General features: G+C 42.9%; 1 protein-coding gene across 1 annotated transcript; it reads right to left on the reverse strand.

The window, feature by feature from the left end:
• Positions 1-18: 18 nt before the first annotated feature.
• GNL2 (G protein nucleolar 2) lies at positions 19-11,294 on the reverse strand. Its single transcript, XM_084300757.1, has 16 exons — positions 11,164-11,294; positions 10,936-11,020; positions 9,665-9,759; positions 9,027-9,166; positions 7,906-8,090; positions 7,448-7,514; positions 5,958-6,116; positions 5,283-5,396; positions 4,361-4,489; positions 4,058-4,162; positions 3,789-3,947; positions 3,265-3,372; positions 2,521-2,942; positions 1,793-1,872; positions 998-1,092; positions 19-209 (listed from the first exon to the last, which is right to left on the reverse strand). Exons 1-16 carry the CDS (start codon positions 11,225-11,227, stop codon positions 60-62), a joined length of 2,157 nt encoding a protein of 718 aa, XP_084156883.1. The 5' UTR covers positions 11,228-11,294; the 3' UTR covers positions 19-59.
• Positions 11,295-18,480: the final 7,186 nt, after the last annotated feature.

Genomic DNA, 18,480 nt, shown 5'->3' on the forward strand with positions numbered 1-18,480 from the left:
ATTAAAAAAAGGCACTGCGTACTAGAGCTGTTTTATGTAAAATTTAATAGAATAAGCAGTTATTGCTTATGTTTATATTTTTTGTGCTTTGATCTTTGTGCCTCCAAGCCACTTTTTTTCTTGTTCTTATTCTTATTTTTCACGTTGTGAGTTTCATAATACCGGACTCCGACTTTCTTGGAGCGTTGCTGCCTCTCAGCTCGTCTCCTCTGTAAATACACACAAAACATATTAGCAAGTCCACAGTATCCATAGCCTGAATTTGTTTGCATTCTTTTAAATGGTGTTTGCTTTGTATTCCAATACCTTAAGTGAAATAAATAACTTAATAGGAAACATTACTGATGGGCATGGTCACGTCAGAGAGCTTTAACAGAAGATGTGACCAAACATACATGAACAGAATTCAGTCTTCCATTCCCCTTTTACAGTCTTAGCAGTGCTCTGAAAAACCCTTGCTGAACAAGATTTGCTTACAAATCTCATTTAAAGTCCTATAAAGAGTCTCTCTCTCTTAGTATTTAAGTTACACTGGAAGAATTGTTCAGACTTGATTAGTAAGAACAGGAAATAGCAGCAGCATCTCCCTTTGAAAACAGAACAGAACTGCCAATGACTTTTTGCCCACGTAGGTCCTCATTTTCACACTTCAGCATTTGGATCCCTCTTCTCTTACCAGCACCAGTAGGCAAGCTAACACCGAAAGCAGAACAGTTATCTACAAAGGTTTCTCCCTTTCAACATTCTTTCTGTCATTGTCACCAGCCTGTCCCCTCCTTGGGGCCCATGCTCAGCTGGAACACTATTGTCACATCTCATGTCAGCAGCAGGTCACCCTGTCTTCACATTGCCCCCACCTAACCTACAGGCCTTGTGCTCTCTTCCTGCTAATAGTGCCAGGTCTCAAACCTCTTAAGTGATACTGAGCAAGCTAAGTAGAAAAAAAGCCAGCTCTATTATTCTGCCTCTCTGTGATACTACAGGAGATCTCACTTACTTCTTTGGATGTAAGCTTCTTGCAAGGCTGTTCAGCCAAATGGTCATCGTCATCTTCCTCTTCTGCTTTCCTTTTTCTTTTATTCTCCGTGCTGCCTGCAAACAGCAATGATCACATACTCAAGCACCTCCCAAAACAACCATCTGCTCACAAAACTTAAGGCTGGAGTCACTGCCCCATCTACTTTGGTCATGCCTTAATAGTTTTTACCAAAAAACCATGCATGTCCCTTACCAGGAAATCACTCCCTGTTACAACGAAAACCGCTCTTCATAAGCGGACTGATTAAAGCAATATGTAAGTCTAGAAATATTTCATAGCCTTGTTGGAATAAGGTTCTCCCACATCGTTTTGCCTTTAATCAAACTCGCTTTGGAATCTGAAGACACAGACTCTCAAAAACGACTGCAGTAAAACCTATAGCCTGAAGTAGCTCTGTGCTTTTACAGCGTCATAAAACACTTCCATCCCCGCCTGTGTAATGTTGTACCACGTGGAACGGATGTTGCTCAGACTGAAACCTGCCCACAGCAGCACTCAGCTCTGAACACAACATTTGTCTTCACTTTATCTTCATTCACTAGTAGAGGACATCTTACTACACAGACTATCCAGTCCTACAGAAAACCTAAAGCAAGATTATGAGGCACCCATTGCATTCGCTATGGAAAGATTTAAATAACTTAAGGGAAAGAAGAACTTTCAGTCAGGAACTAATGAATGCTCTCTCCTTCATTCCCTCTCTTGCTTAGTGCATTTCCAAACATAGGTAAGGAACATCTAATCTTGTTTTACCTCTGCCTTCATTTTCCTTGTGTTCTTCACACTTCTGCATTGATTTTGCAAACACTTTTTCACTCAGCTGCTTAGGGATTCTACAAAAGATAAAAACAGGGAATAAAAGACTGTCATAATACAAAATGTAGCCACCTGCAAGGAGTGATCAACCTCCAGCAGGTCCCAGTAGTCTGACATCAGCAAAGCCACAGTCTTCACATGGAAGAGAGATACCAACAGGCTTGTCTCTGGGGTTACTGGACTTGTGCTTGGCACAAAGGAACAAAATTTAACACTTCACTTTGACATCTTTGTCCTCACAAAGCTGGTGGATGAGGTCTGCTAAAACTGGGCCTGCTGTATGACCTAGGATACTCTTGTACATGCACGGAGACCCAATTAGCATATCCAGGTAGGACATTAGCCTTTGGTATTGCTCAAGAAAGTGCTGAACATCAAGGAGAGATCCAAGAAAGAAATATTGCTACCCAGAATATCCACAGGTTTCTAAATTATAGCGTAAGAGGCAACTTTCCAAAAGTGAGAACATTTCTAGTTACAATGGCCAATAGGACTTGGAATATTCTTTCAAAAACAAACTGCTGCCTAGCCAAATTTCAAATATTTATGGCTAAACTAGAGAAGTCATGGCAAGAAATCAAAAATTGAGTGAAGTTACAGCAGAAACACATTAACCCTTTTGTCCCTCTGTGAAAATAAAAACGAGTCACTGAGCATTCAGATACCTTATTGCTGAGAATCTCTTGGCTTTGGCTCTATCCAGAAATTTCTTGCATTTTGCAATCTTCTCCTCCAAAGCCTTAAGAACTGCCTTAGAGCTCTCCTTGGCACCTTGTACAGCCACCTGTGATTCATTCTCTACCAAATCTTGATGTTGCTCATTTTCCTCTTCCTCCTCCTCTGCAGGAGAATCACTGTCTGTTTCATCAAAGCCTGGCACATCTACAGGAACCAAGTCTTCTTCCGAGAACTGAGGTGCCACATTAATCCTCCCAAAGTTTTGCCGAACGTGTGACATGAGTTGCTTAATTTCATTGTCTGTATTATTCTTCTCTTCTACTGGCTCCACACTTGATGCTGCCAACTCAGAGATTTCCGGCTTGTCATTATCTTGGCTTGATGTCATCGCTCCTTCTAACGCAGGAGGCTACAAGAAAGGGTGTAACACATATAATATTATCCACAGAGTCAGTCTGTCCAAATGATCTCTTTGGAAGAAACCTAAGACAATTAGTTACTGACATTTCTGCTAGTAGATGATTGCAAAACAGCTCAGACAGTTCCGTGGAAGAGCACTGCCACCTCATGCTCTCCATGTACTTACCAACTTTAATTGAGTGTCACTTTAATCACTAGTCAGAGCCCAAAGACATGCCCTGCCCAAGGCACTCCAGGGAAAGCACCAGTGAATACCATTAGGAAAACTGAGTAATACGCAAGAAGAAAAGGCACGAGCGTCACATCCTCACCTGGGGACCTGTTTCTGCATTGGGCGGCTTCACAAAGAATGGAATTCTACCCCTCTGCCAGTCGTTGAGAACCATCTTGCTGACTGTTTGCACATCAGGCTCACCACCCTGAAAGAATCCAGTAACATTTTCTGTCCATGTCTGCAGGGCATACCACCTTTATATCACCTTTGCAAATGAAACGTTCCTATTTCCCAGGTTCAGTGCAGAAACTGACCCACACACTCCTCCAACCTGCAAATGCAGGAAGACCACGGAATCCTAGAACCGTTGAGGTTGGAAAACACCTCCAAGATCATCTGGTCCAACCACCCTCTACCACCACCATCACGCACTAACCCATATCCCCAAACACCACGTCCAGTATCTCCTTAAACACCCCAAGGACAGTGACTCTGCCACCTTCCTGGGCAACCTGTTCCAATGCCTGACCACTCTTTCTGAGAAGAAATGTCTCCTCATTTCTAACCTGAACCTCCCCTGGGGCAACTTGAGGCCATTCTCTTGTCCTAAAGTTGTCACACCTTTAGCAGTTTTCCAGTCCTAGAAGCAAGCTTCTCAAGGAAGTCTTCCGCATCATTCCAGGAATCAATTTTGTACGTCTTTCTGATGTACTCTGGTTTGGCCCTTTCCAGCACTGCACTAATATGATCTTCAGGGCTTTTAATCTTTTCAACTTGAACCTGAAAATTAATGTTAGAGTATCAACCCTTTGGAAAGCGTGCATTCACTTATTTGAACCCATCACACTGACAACAGCAAGAATTTTCCAGCTTTTAGCTCAGATACGTACCACTCCCTTCAGCACAATGTCCGTTTCTGAGTCTCCAGATGGATAAACTACACCTGGACAGTCAATTAGAAAAATCCTCCTCATCAGGGTAATGTATTGCCACACCTGAAACAGATCAGCAGTCACCTGTGTTACCTCCTTCCATGAACAGCCCTTTGTTCTGCTTTTAAATAGACAGTTCTAAAATATAGGAGTCATCTTATAAACTTGGTATCACAGAAACAGAATTTAACTTGGCATTCTTGTTAGATAGCCAAGAGGTTTTGCACCTTGCACCTCTTTAATGCGGGAATCTATTCCTACCTTAGTTTCACCTGCAATAGGAGCCACATTGCAGACCTTCTTAGACCGTAATGTATTGATCACTGAGCTTTTGCCAACGTTGGGATAACCAATGAAACCCACGCTGATCTGTTTCTTGTCAGAGTGTAACTGTTAAGAAATAAAACTTCTTTTAATACATCATAGGGAATGCCAGAATTAACATTACAGTTTTAAGAACTTCTGTCCTCATTGTATTGGCAAGCAAAAAGGGCTCTAAAGTCTACCAGATTAAAAAAAAATAAATTATTTTTATTTATTTTTTTAATACCAGGAGAGATGCACAAAGGTACAACCAACCTGGTATTTGAGAACTCCAGTCATTGAAGAAGACAATTGCTACTTCAAAAGGGAAGATATGAACCCTCCGCATTCCTCGCTGCTTTAAAATTACTTGTATTAAATTAGAAACCTTTTAGGATGAAAAACAAAGCAAACACAAGCAGCAGCTGGGGACAGCATATAGCACTAATCTCAAGACAAGAGAAAACATCTTTCTTGGGAAAACGAAGACACTTAAAGTGAGAATATCTTATCAGATTATGCATACATGCATGACATTATCAGGCCTGAAATATGTTCCCTTCTACACATTCAGTTCAATATTCCACTGATACTCTCTGTGAGTATCTGTGTCTGTGTCTACAAGAAACTGAGGCCAGACAATGACAGTCAAACCAACTCTTAGGGATCTCCTCAGCTTGATGCACATTTTGAACGTGTTTGAAGGAGCATTTTCCATTTGTTCACCACAGAATGACGGCCACAAAAATGTACTGAACCCCAAACACTAACAAAACAAAAATCCCACACTAAACAGAAACGGGCATTTCCCCATTCCCCCCCCCCCCCCCCCCCCAACAAGAACAAATCCCCAATACAAAGCCCCCAAATTGTTCTGTACCTTTCCAAACTGCCTTAAAAGCTGTATGAAGGCACCTTTGCCAAAAGGGTTTGTGAGGCTGGCGTGAAAAGCAAGTGTTGGATATTCCTGGGAAAGGACAGCAACCCAGCGCTTCTAAAGAGGAAAATACTGCTCCGTTAGGGATTCTGTGCTGCAGAGGTGGTGAAACAATCTGCTTATGAGAAGAACACAGCATCTTCGCTTGGGTCACAAATGCAGCTGTCTATGAAAATTGCTTTGTAAGAACCTTTGAAGCATTTCACCAATCCAATAGCTAAAAGCACTGGCTATTGTTTTTATAAAAAGACAATTTCCCAAAAACGCCTTCACTGCTAGCTAAAACTAATTAGTTTAACAATATAAAACAGACCAGCTGTGGTGGATATGGATCTTAAGCAGACTAACATTTAGCACACTCTGGAGATATCAGCTGAACTGTTAAATCCAGACAGAGGAAGTAGAGAATTTGTGGCTGGTGACTGTTGCTCAACTGAGCCAAACTTGGACGGATTTAAATGGTAATTGTTACTTTTATAGCAAGCAAGCAGAGAGTTCCCATTATCCCAGTTACGTTACGCCCTTTGAAACCAGCCTGAGGACTGGTAACAGAATTAAAATTGAGGATACAAAAGGAACAAAGAAGGCCCAGCGCACAACAGGCAGGACCATACTTACAGTAGCCCAGGTAGGAACAAGATCACATTTGTTCAGGACAAAAATGAGATGTTTCCAGTGTTTCTCTTTTTTCAGAAAAGATTCCACATGAGGGGAGCGAGTACCCATGGGGTCTCTGGCATCAAGAACTTGAACAACAACATCCGATGAGTCTATCACCTGGAAAAAAAAATCATGCAGAAAGAAATTTTTAGACATAAACTTCTGAAATGAATGTTAGTAATTTTCTAATCTGCATCATTAATTTAAAAACCTTGTATTCTTCATGAACAATTGTTACTTTCCCGTGACAGAACCTCAGACTAAATACCCATTGGTCCTTCATTCTCTCTTTCCCTACTCCCCTCCAAGTTCAGGCTGGACAGCCCTGCAGCTTTTATGCGCTAGAGCTTCTTATGTACTAGAAAGATGTTTGCAGCACTTGGAAAAGTAAACACTGCAACCAAACGGAAACAAATTGCTTTAGCAGACTATGTTCTCCATCCATTCTGCAGCAATTCAATTCTACCATTTCATAAAGGATCAGGATATAAAGAGTGTTTTCTGGATCAATATGAAACACAACCAAGTAGAAACCTGCTGTTAGTCCACTAAGCATCTACAGCAGGGAGCTGTCAGTTTATGACTTGCTTCAAGCCAAGTGAATTTGTTTCACAGCTATTTCCTGCATTTTTGGCAGCACCTTACTGAAATCTGTTTTGCTCTATCATTCCCGCTGCTTTTAGATCTAAGTGAGAAAGTTTTAAGCTACATTCAGAAATTCAGAACAAGAAATCAAGCAATTTCACATCTAACAGACACTGGGAGTACAAACTGCTCTTACAACCCTAACTCATTCTCAGCTCCATTCCTCTAGCAGTCAAGGTGACTCACTGGGACACGAATGTCAGAGCAGTCCAAAGAAGAGCCTATCAATGTGCCAGATGGTTTCAGTCTAATGAAACGTAAGGGTATCTGACTGCTTTATTTGTGGTAAAGCCCCAGGAATCCAAGCAAAGCTTATACCTTTGGCTCTGCCAGTTCGTCTTTAGATCATGTATTTTACAGATGTTTGTCCCACTGGGACAAGAGCTCAAGGATCAAGCTCAGTCAAGCGCAGATGTGAAAATGAATCTCTACTCTCTTCTACAGCTGTTTTTTTTTTTTCTGTTCCAGTTGATGTACTGAATCAGAATCAGACTAATGTTAGAAGAGGGTGTATGGTGTCACGCAGTCACTCAGTACAGTTAGGCTAACAGGAAAATGAGCCAGCAAATTACATGCTCAGGACATCTCCACATGAACAAAGACAGTCTCAACGTTTCTAAGAAACTTTAGAGCATATTCAGTTGTCAAAGCTTCCCTAACATGGCAAGATCCATAAACTAAAGGGTTTTCAGAGCTTTTCTGATTACTGCTGTACAAGATTGCCAGTGCTGTGCTGAAGCAATGGCCTTTGAAAAGACTGAAAGACAGAAAAATAACTGCTGCAAATTATAAATGTTACTGACCTTGTAGAGCTCACCCCAGATTCTTTTGGACTGTCCTTTCTTATATATATCCTCTTGTGCTTCATCCCTGCAAGTGGATTACCAGAGACATCAGCAACCACAGTAACACGGTTATAGTGCTCTCTTCTCTAAAGCCATTTGGTTACTTAACAGACAAAAAAAGGAGAGAAAACCCAGTCCCCAGTTTAACCCAAAATCTGAGTTTGCAGATTTTCAGACATGCAACAGGAAATCAGTTATGAATGAAGACAGAAGGGACCCCTGGGAGCAACAGTTCAGTTAAATATACTGGGATAAAAGAGAATTTTAAGAAGTCCGAGCCAAATTCAGCTGATTTTACTTTGCTTACTCATCAGACAGTAGCAACATTGAGGGAGGAAATAGACTTTTTTTTATATATCTAATAACGCTGAATTTTAAGGAATGTAACTAAAGAATAATTTCTCTTCTCTAATTACCTTACACCAGTGTCTTCTGTGACCAGGTCCCGGTCCTTGCCCTGATCGTAAGATTCCGTTGAGGCCTCAGCATTCTCCAGTAGAGACTGCACATCGCTTGCAGAGAGATTTGGCCTTTTTCTCTGTGCTTTGGGGCCAAATGTTGTTTCAAACGTTTCTGTGTCAAGAATGTGAACTCTGGAGTTCTAAGGAAAGATGGGTTGGTAAAAAAGAAAACAAAGCCAAAAACTGTTTTCCATCTCTCATGACACGCAGCGTACAAGACCTTAGTTCAGTGCAACTCTGCAACCTGTGACAAGAGTTACAGGCACTTCCCTAACAATGTTTGAGTTTTGCAGCTTAACCTTTGAGAAACATAAGAGTGGATATTTAATAAGCAACAAAACACACTGCATTTGCCAAAGAACTATGCTTCGGTTCTTTCTGCATAAATGATGTCAAAAGTAATTAAGGCTACAATGATGAAAATTTAGCTGCTATCTTTGATCATTTCTTATTTTTCTAACAAGTTCACAAATCTCGCCAAATTCACAGATTTTTGTCAGGGACAATTACAGTCAAAAATCATAGATTTTAAAGCCTGTAATGAATGCCAACTTTTATTGGAACAGAATACAGTTCAGAGCTGAAAGAAGCCATTTGTTTTTACAACGCACATTTTAGTTTGCGGTAACCTTTTCTTCAGTTTAGGAAACATTTTTATGACACAAACCTGGCAGATTTCCACATGAAAAAATAACTAACAATAATCCAAAATAATATTTCAGACTTTATGAAAGAAGCCTGGTAATAACTAAAATTATGTACTTGAAACATGATTCTACTTGAAAAGGAGGCTGCATGCACAAGAATTTCTGGTTCAAGATAAAAAGCACATATTTGATCTCGGAGTCATTGCAGAAGAGCGTGCTAGCAGCATGATGCATCCTCAGAAAAAGTCTTTCACATGAGGAATTTGAAGCATTACAGCAATATGTTTTCAAAAACATCCTCCCCCAGTCATCTGCCCTAATTCCTTCCAATACTCCTACAAACACATCAAGTCTCCCACAGGTAAATAATATTCACGATATCTGTGCAAGCAGCCCAGCCTTCACGAGCTGCAGATGAACAATACCTACATGAGGTTTAATCCGATCGTGGAAGAGGGACATTGGTAGCTTGGTTTGCTTCATGACCACTTTGTACGGATCTTTCATGACAGTTTCCATTTCCTCCTGAAACTTCTGTAGGGATGACTGCTTGATCACACGAGTATTTCCTGCAGGTAAAAATCAATATTCCCTATGTTAACTGCTTCACAGACATGGGGTACATTAATAAAACACTAATACTCTATTTGGAATCAAAATACTAGTGACAAGAAATAGAAGATTTTATTCGATACAACCCCACATTTGGCATATATAAGCCAATCCCATTCTTTTCCATAATTTAAAGAAACTTTCACAAGTATCCCTAGGATACTTAACATGCACAGGCTACAACGTATGTATACTTGGGAAAATCCCACAAAATAACCAAAGGAGACAAAAAACCCACACTTTTCAGCAGTGTATGGGAAGCAAACACCCTAAGTACAGGAACATGCAAGGTGTGAGCCAATGCCCTTGCCTATGGTAGCAGTTCTTTTGCCTTCATTTCCAGTATCTGTCCAACACAGCACTGAGATCACAATTCCTAAATACTTAACACTTTAAAAACACAAGTCCAACAGCTTCTGAGCCTGTTGAGCCTGAAAGTAGAAAAAACAACTTACCAAACCATTTAATATTTGGTTCCACTCTTGCAACCGTGCCTGGTGCCACTGTTGACTGATACTGCAGAGGTTTAATCACTTTGCCACGCTTGTTTCTAAGTGAAAGATGAGAATGCATGTAAATTCACAAAGAAGCACACACCCCTCTAGCACTTTTGTTCACTGGAGTAGAAGTGCATCCATAAAATCCAGAAAGACCCTTCCTTTTGAACTGGTACACCGGGTACCTTAACCTCAGACTGGAAGGTTCCCCTGTCGCTGCAGTTCAAAGGCCACAGGTGATCCTGTCCTGATATTTTTCTGTGTCAAACCACGTAGAAATGTCTCTGAAAAACACCCCACTAAGAGTTTCTGTAATTTGAACTCTGTACTTTTCCACGGGAGTACAAGTAACTACACGTATTTATAAGATTGGCCTGGGGACAAGTTAAGAACAACGGATAGAAGTTAGCATGCAACATGCAGAGAAAAACAGTATGCCAATTCCCTACAAAACATCTCAAAACTCCTCATTCTCACTCCAGCTTGACTAAACTCTTCACGGAGGCTGCATACAAATGCCTTACCGTAATGCAAAAAGCACTAAAGTTTGATTTCCTAACATCACTTTCTTCTCTCATGCGACTTTCTAATCAGCTGAACCCATCAGCTTGCACTGAACCCTGATCATAAGATAAAGTTCCACACTGAAACCTGGCTTAAGTTGAGTAGTTTTTAAAATACATATTCCCCAGTCCTCTCTCAAAACAAAGAGGAATCTGGCAAAACAAGACAAAGCTGCTAATCTGATCCAGAACCTTAAGTAACCCCGACGGCATCCACAACACGGCAGAGGCACGTGTTTGTAAGGTGGGAACCGTGCTGCAGCCAGAGGTTCTCACATAGAAGGAATGAATCTCTTAGTAAGAGAGCCTTGGGGACATCAGGCTCCTCAGATGTTCTGAGGTGAGCTTTTGAGCTGGACACGAGGGAAGCATCTGGGGGTTCGTGACATTCCTGAGATCCTATCAGCTGTTCCTTGCCATGTGTTTTCCAGCTGAGCCACACTCCCTGATAGCATCGCTGGCCTGGCTGGAGCTCGAGATGAAGCCTCCCAGCTCCTGACACTACACACAGGAGGGGCTCTGCTCCAACCAGCCACCAGACGAGGCCGCAGCCCCTCTCTGCACAGCCCCCAGCCCGCACCACGGCAGGGGCTGGCCGCTCCGCTCCGCACCACACCACACCACGCACCGGCTCCCGCAGCACCGCTGCGACCGGGCCCTGCTCACCTCCGCTCCTTCTGCCGGTACATGTTGAGGCGCCGGATGGTGGCGCGGTCCCGCATGTTGTTGCCTCCCGCGCCATCAACGCGATCTGAGGAGAGAAGGCAGAGTTAGGCCCGGTACAGCCCGGTCCGGTACAGTAAGGCCAGATCCGGCCCGGCCCGGTAAGGCCCGACCGGACCCGGTAAGTCCCATCCCGTCCAGATAAGGCCCTGCCCGCGTTCCCAGACGTACCGGGGTTGGTGCTGGCGCGGGAGGGGTTGATGGTGCTGCGGCCCTTGTACTGTGGCTTCACCATGGCGCCGCCGTGCCGGGGCCGCTCTCGCCGCCCGCTCCGCCACACGCCGCCAGCCGGAAGAGCTGCCACAACCACTTCCGGCGTGAGAACGGGCAGCGGCGTGACGTCGTTCCGCCGGCTCCAGCTCCCTACTGCGCAGGCGCCGGCACGTTGCCTTGACGACCACTCGCGGCCTCCCCCCTCCCCTCCCGTCTCCGGTTGCCATGGCAACGCGTGGCGCGGCCTGGCCCGGCCCGGCCCGGCCCACTGCGGCCTACCCCGGGCCCCGCCGCCCCCTCGGCCCCGGTCGGTTCCCCTCCAGGCCCCGCCGGTGTCTGGGAGCCCGGCCCGCAGTGCCCGAGAAGTGCAAGAGCTCCCCGTTGTCCCTCTGTTGTCCCGGCCTCCGTTGTCCGCCCCGGGCAGCGAAGGGGACTGCAGGCATTCAAAGGCGTTGTAATAAAAAGGGCGCTGGCACAAGAATCCTCATTGTTGTGTTGGTTCATTTTTTTTTTTTTTGAAATGGTGTTGTTCGCAGAAACATAATCAGAATCATTTGGGAGCTTGGCGTTAGCACTTATTTCCATTTGCAGATGAATGCATGTGGTCAGCGAGCTGGGTCCTTGGTGCTGGTGGGAGCGCTGGCGCTCGGGCGCGGGCTGGCAGGCAGCGGGGTTGGGTTGGGGGGGTGTTTATAGGCACACGGGGCTCTTTGTCCTGGCTTCCTGGCACCCACTTTTTAAATTTAGAAATAACAACGCTCCCTTTTGTGTTTGCATGTAAAGAGTTGCACGGACAGCGCAATAACTTAAATCAAATTTAGGCAAATTATAGGTCTGAGGACTAAGCCTACATTCATGTTACTGCCAGTTTTTACTAGAAGTTGGAAGGATCCTCACCTAGGAGGAATTAACAAAACTCCAGTGAAATCGTGTTAATTTGTACCAGAGATTGGGCTGGGACCAGGCTGCTCAGCACACTGGGGAGCCATTCGCCAAAATGAAGGCCTGGCCCACCATTTCAAAATGCTTATTAGCAGCAGAGTATTCATGGCTATTTCAATTTCCTTTCAGTTCTGCTAATGCTCTTCTAAATCCAGAGCAATAACAGAGTTTCTGAGATTCTGTTCTTTAAATGATTTTCAGCATTTTGCTTTTAGGTAGTACATAGTCCCTGCTGCACATAGTCATAGTTAGTCAAGACTTGTGAGATGTTTTGTAAGATGGCAGCCTTGAATTTTCAGTTTGTTTTGTTTAAGCCTATGATTTTTTTTTTATTTTTTTTTTTGGTATGGTTGGTTGGTTGTTTTTTATTTTTATTTTTTATCCTCCTCTTAATAGAATTATCTATGCCTCGGGCATTTTAAAAATACACAGTCATGTGGGCATAAAAAATTAATTCCAAATTGTAGATAATTGTTTAAGCTATCAGACTTGAGGCTTATGTAGAAGAGTTTTCTCAGGACAAGTGTGTTTTCTATTAGAGTTGATATTAATCTGTCAGAAGATCCTTTTGATTTTCAAATTTTTAGACTAAATAGTTGAGTAATACTCGCCCTGTTCTCCCCCACTCTTTCTTCCTTCTCTTTAAGAAAACACTCGTTTTATTGTTAGCAAAACATCTTGGAATGCATCCAGAAAATTGCTGTCTCTTTCTTTGTAAGAATAGAAATAGTGTTAGACATTAGGTTATGTCATGGAGAACTTTTGTTGGTAATATAACTGAGTTAATCATTGGGTCTCCACTTTGAAATCTGTGACACCGAAGTCTCAGCACCGCTTTGTTCCCAGCATTGCTTATGGTGAGCCCTGTCATCCAAATCGGAGTAGGCTACAGCCCTGAATTTTCTGTCATTAGGAAAGATTACACTGATAACATATGGGAATTGTATTCAAATTAGAATAAATTCAATTTTTTCAGCTGCGCTCACCTCTCTCAAGTTTTTTCTGGACCAAACTTACATTTCTGAGGCTAACTGTTAGTATTTTACTTGCAGTATCTCTGTAGCTGTGGTTATTGGAATTGCTTATCTGCTAACATACAAGTCAGCTTAGTTTACTTCATTAAACTAATTTTATTTTGCTGCATGATTCACCAGCTTTTCATTTGCCATTGATGCATGCTTCCATTTCTTTCTTTCTTTTTTTTTTTTTTTCTTTTTTTCTTCTTTTAAATTATCTGCAGTGGGAAGCTGTCCATACCGTGCACCGAGCAGGACAGGGGTCTCGGTGATGTATGCCAGGCCCAGCAGAGCTGCCAAACGGCCTTAGTTTCATAGACAAGACTAGCCTGACCATTGTTGAATTTAAATCATTTGGAATTTTCTGTGGCCTCTTCCTTGTCAAAATCCCAGTGAATGTGGTTATATGATGCCATCAGAATGACTCATTGCCATAATTGCATATGTTCTAAGGGGTTATTCCCATTGTATTATTAAAAACTAGTGATGTTTGATTTTTGGCAGGGGCTGTCTTCCTTGTATGATCTACAGATTTTGTCAATTAAATGAAAGAAAAATAGATTTCCAAGACTTAAGAACAAGACTGGACTTGTACTCAGAGCACTTTTTCAGTGTGTTATTGAGCTACTTTGCGTTATTTAATTGGATAAGGGCAACATCAGCCATCTTACTCTCCATGCTGCAGTGATTCCCTGCAGAGTACAAGGACAGAAGTGAGCTTCATATCTTTCAAAATCATCCAGAGCACTGCCAGAAGATACCGTAGATTATTTATCACTACAATCATTTTCCCAACTCAGTTTCTCAGGAGTTGGTTTTCAAAGATATAACTTACAGGAGTGGGAGGCAAGACTCCTTGGCAAAAGGCTCCAGGTTTGATGTCTCCCTAACCGAAAAAAACAAGAGTGATCTCAGATATCGTTGCCTTGGATTTAAGAGATCCTAAAACAGCAACTGCAAGCAATAGGGGAAAGCCAGAGGGAGGAGAGAGGAAAACTCTGAAGTCAAGCAAAAAAAGTCAAAAAGTTGAAAAAGGATTTGGAGAGCCAAGACTGTTCTGTGCCCCCAGAATCAATCCCTCAGAGCAAAAGTCATGCTGAATCCTGTGCAGTTCTCGCAGACATGCAGAGCTTTCTGCATTACTCTCTGAACTTAGGCTGCAGATCTGTCTCATAGGAATTAAGTGTTTACTAGCAATCTGGAAGCTAAAGCATTTGCATGTAACTAATTTACTTTTGCTATTTGATTTTAATGGTAAGTAAAAGTGGCTTCTTTTCTGGAAAGCTGCACATGCTGCACCATACATTTTAGCCTTATGTGTCCCTAGATTTGGCCTTTTTGCAAGCTGCCTCAGCGGTAATGGCAAACGAGGTCTTAACCCAGCATTTTTGCTTGTGCTGTGAATAGCTATAGTATCTACCTCATTGCCTTTTCTTTTTTTTTTTCCTCCAAGAAAAATCCTGCCATTCTTCAGAAACTATGGAGATTCTAGCATGCAGCTCCAGCTACACTATGGTTTGGCATTCAATTGGGTATAATATGCTATTATGTATATAAATGCCATCAGTGTGATTTATTTATGGTGACTGGTTATATAGAGCTGATATTTCTGTCATTTTAATAGAGGTGGGTTTTTTGTTTTGTTTTTAAATTGTTATGCCTAACATCTCATCCTGTGAAGACTACTGACTTAATAAAATCTGTAAGTAAATATATATAGAAAAGGGCCCTTCTAATGGTTTAAGACAATGTAATCCAAATAACAGTATTAGTAATGACCATTTTCACTTTCCTACTATATTTCCTTTAATCAAAGCTTTCTTCTGAGTGAGAAATCATTTTAACATAAACATGAACTAAAAGTCTACACATTGCCTTCATCTCCATGGGGATATAAAGCTAGTAAATTATTGTTTGAGGAATATGTGTGCACACATTTAACTTGACTGTAGCTGATGAAAAATGCAGATTTATCTTGCACAGGAAGGATAAGAATGTAATACAACCAACCTGTGTGAAATTTGTCTGCCTCAGCTCCTAAATCTCAGCAAATGAGATAGAAATTAAACAGTTTCAAACAGTAAGCTGTTAATGCATTATTCCTTGCACTTTGTTCCCCTTTACCTAGGAATATTTACCTAAGAGGTAAGTAAACTACCTAGAAACTGTCATGCAAATTTTGAGTTGGTCTGTCCAGTGAATAAACATCGGTTGGCTCATGAGTGTACATGAAGACCTTTCCTGTGCAAAGGAATTTCCTACAAAGGATCTATCTCACTGTCTATACATCTAGCAACTACTTTTCCAGTTCAGCAAATAGGTGGTCAAAGTACAGAACATGAATACATGCAGGATCCACAGCACTAACATTTTCGTGCTGTGACTCACGGAGGTACATTTGGTTTCTGGATGGTGGTGGGTGGCCAAATTACTTCAGGAGAGACTTAGTTGCTCTTTCTAGATATTTTTGACCAGTTGGAATTTGACTCTTTTTGGTGAATAAACAAACAAAGCTTGTTCAGCAAACCCATTTCTTTATTTATTTGTTTAAAGAAGCATATTTTACAGTGATGCCACGGAGAGAACACCACAACAGATCTTATTTGGTGGGCTGAAAGAGAGCATTCATGTGCATGTGAGTTGAGATGATATCAACCTATCTAAGGAGATCTCCGTTTTGGACTGTCGAGCTCAGCGTGCAAAGCACGTTAGTCAAAGGCAAAAGGTTTCTATATTCTGAAATGAACCAGCTGTCTGAGAGTGGGAATAAGCCCTATTCTTGAGCTGATTAAAAAAAAAAAAAAAAAGAGAGAGAGAATTGTTTTTATTTATTTATTATTATTTATATTCCTTCTAATTTTTATAAAACAGTTTAATTTTAAACATCCATACTGGAAAATCCTGGATTTTCTTAGTACACATTTTAATCTTTCCTTTTCCTTTCTCCCTTTTTCTTCCCATTTTACTATGAAAAAAAAAGGAAGAGAGAAGGGAAAAGGGTGCAACAGAAAGAAGTTCTTCACTTTTTCTAAAAAAAACTCTAGAAAAGTCTACAAGATATGTTGTATTGATTTATTATAAGGAGTTTAGTTTTGAAATATTTGCACTAATATTGCCATGAGTTAGGGAATCCAGTCAGTTAACAGAGCCTTAGTGTCTAAAACCTTACTAATGCACCCTCTCTTCTCTTTAATCCTTGTTGAGAACTGGATTGAGATACTGAAGCAGGAGGGAAGAAAGAGTGGTTTATGAATTAGCAAGCTGAGGTTCATGAAAGGGTTACTGATTATTGCTGCTAAAAAGCGGAAGGGAAAAATGATTCTGCTTACAAGCAGTGCCATGTCACAAACAAAATACTTATCTCACAGGCTAGCTGAGGCTAGAAAGCAAAGTGAGATCTGATCTTTCAACTGGGAGGCCTTCAGGAATCGTCTGAACATGATCCATAAACAACTCAAAGGATGACTTTAAGAACCTCTTTCTCTCTCTGCTTGGTATGCTGGTCGTTTATCATTGTGCTGAAATGGAATCCCCTTTAAAAGATATAACGGCTTCTTGTTTACTTAAACACAAAGTGGATGATGGGCTGAAAGGTTTTGCTGCCAGCAGAGCAGTCACGGAGAGCTTGGTACAGCCCTGGGGCTGAAATAACTATGCAGCTCCCACGTCCTGACCTCTGCCAAAGCAGCCGCAGTGGAAAGGGGCAAGGGGAGCCTCGGCTGTCCCCACCAGAGCTGTGCCGCCCGTGTCCCTTTGTGGAAAAGCACCAGCACCCCACCGGGGAGGCACCCAGAACCACGTGCCAGGGGCTTTCTACCACAGGCACCCCCTGAGAGGCAGAGGCAGTGGTACAAAAGCAAGGGCAGTGCTACTTCGGTTGGACAGCTTTAGCTTTGGGGTCGGCTTTTCCCTGCCCCTCATTTTACTGGGGGAGCCAGGAGCTTCAGCGGTGCAGCACGGCACATCGCTGGGGACCTCCCTGGCTTCATCCCTTGGGACCAGAGGGGTTTTGCTGAACTGTAGAAGAATTAAATATCTGCCCCTATTTATATTGAGGAAGCATGATTTAAAATATAAGGGAAACTGAGCGAGGTGCCACGTCATGTCAAGGGCAAGGCTCTCTGCAGAGAAGGGCAGAGTGAAGCATGCACCTGCTCCGGTCTCACCACGTCTCTATCCAGCACCATCCTCCTCCTGGCTCCTGGTGCCAATTCCTGCAGAGCAGGAGCATTTTTGCTCAATCCAGGACATTCCCGTTGGTGACACAGAGACCAGCACTTTCTACCAAACTTAAATGTTTGCTTTTCTTCACGGGGCCTGAACCGTGCCATCCCCCTCCCGCCTTCATTCCCTCCTACTGTGCGTTGGGGCAGTGCTGGGCCAAATGGACAGGCCTGGCCCTAGCCCCGGAGTGGAGTCTGGTAGTTGTGACCGTACAAGCAAAGTCACAACGTTTCGGCAACCTTTGGTGTTTTGTAACCTCTCCTTTTCTCAAGCTGGGTTCTTTAACTGGAACTTCCTTGGGGGACGGTGGGGAGCAGCGTGGGTCCTGTGTGGGCAGTGGGGCTGAGCTCAGGCTGCAAGCAGCTGGCAGCATTTTCTGGGATTTTCTTACAGCTTTTGTGTGTTTCCCTTCCACAAGTGAGTCTCTGTCCTGTGGGATACCAGCCTCCATAGGGGCCAAGGCATGAACCACACACTCAGGAAGCTGGTTGTCATCTTTTTTTTTTTTTTTTCTTTTTTTCTTTTTTAATTTGAAATAACTCTTTGAAGCAGATTCAGGGCAGATACCACTGACCTCTTACCACAAACGTTTAACATGTATTATTCTCAATGATAAAGTCATACAGCTTAAAACACAAAATAAAGGGGAGGGGGAAGAGAAAGAGGCCACTGCCTTTGCGTGAGTCCAGTTCCCTGGTCTGGAAGAGCAGAAATTCAGTCCCAGCCCTGTCCGCCAGGCTGCCACCGTGCTGTGCTGGGGCCAGGCGGCTGGCTCGGCGTGGAGGCACTGTGTCATAAGGTCCCGTGCCCTTGTCCTTTGCTCTGGTTCATCCTCACCTCTTGTCCCTGCAGCGTCCCACTGCCACGTCCCTCCGCGAGCACTCGCGCTCCTCGCCCCGGAGGGGTGCCGTCCGCGTCCTGGGGGTGCAGCCTCCTTAAGTATCGTGTATGTGGCTTCTGTCGGGTCTAGTCTAGGAGTATATGTCTGTCTTTCGGAACATGTGTAATGTTGTGTAGCAGTGCTCTGGTTCAATAAAGCTTTCATATACATAGCAGCAATGAAGTCTTGCCATCAGGTGACGGAAAGGGGCAG

The sequence above is a fragment of the Netta rufina genome (assembly GCF_964035555.1).
Source record: "Netta rufina genome assembly, chromosome: 23".
Taxonomy (NCBI): Eukaryota; Metazoa; Chordata; class Aves; order Anseriformes; family Anatidae; genus Netta; species Netta rufina.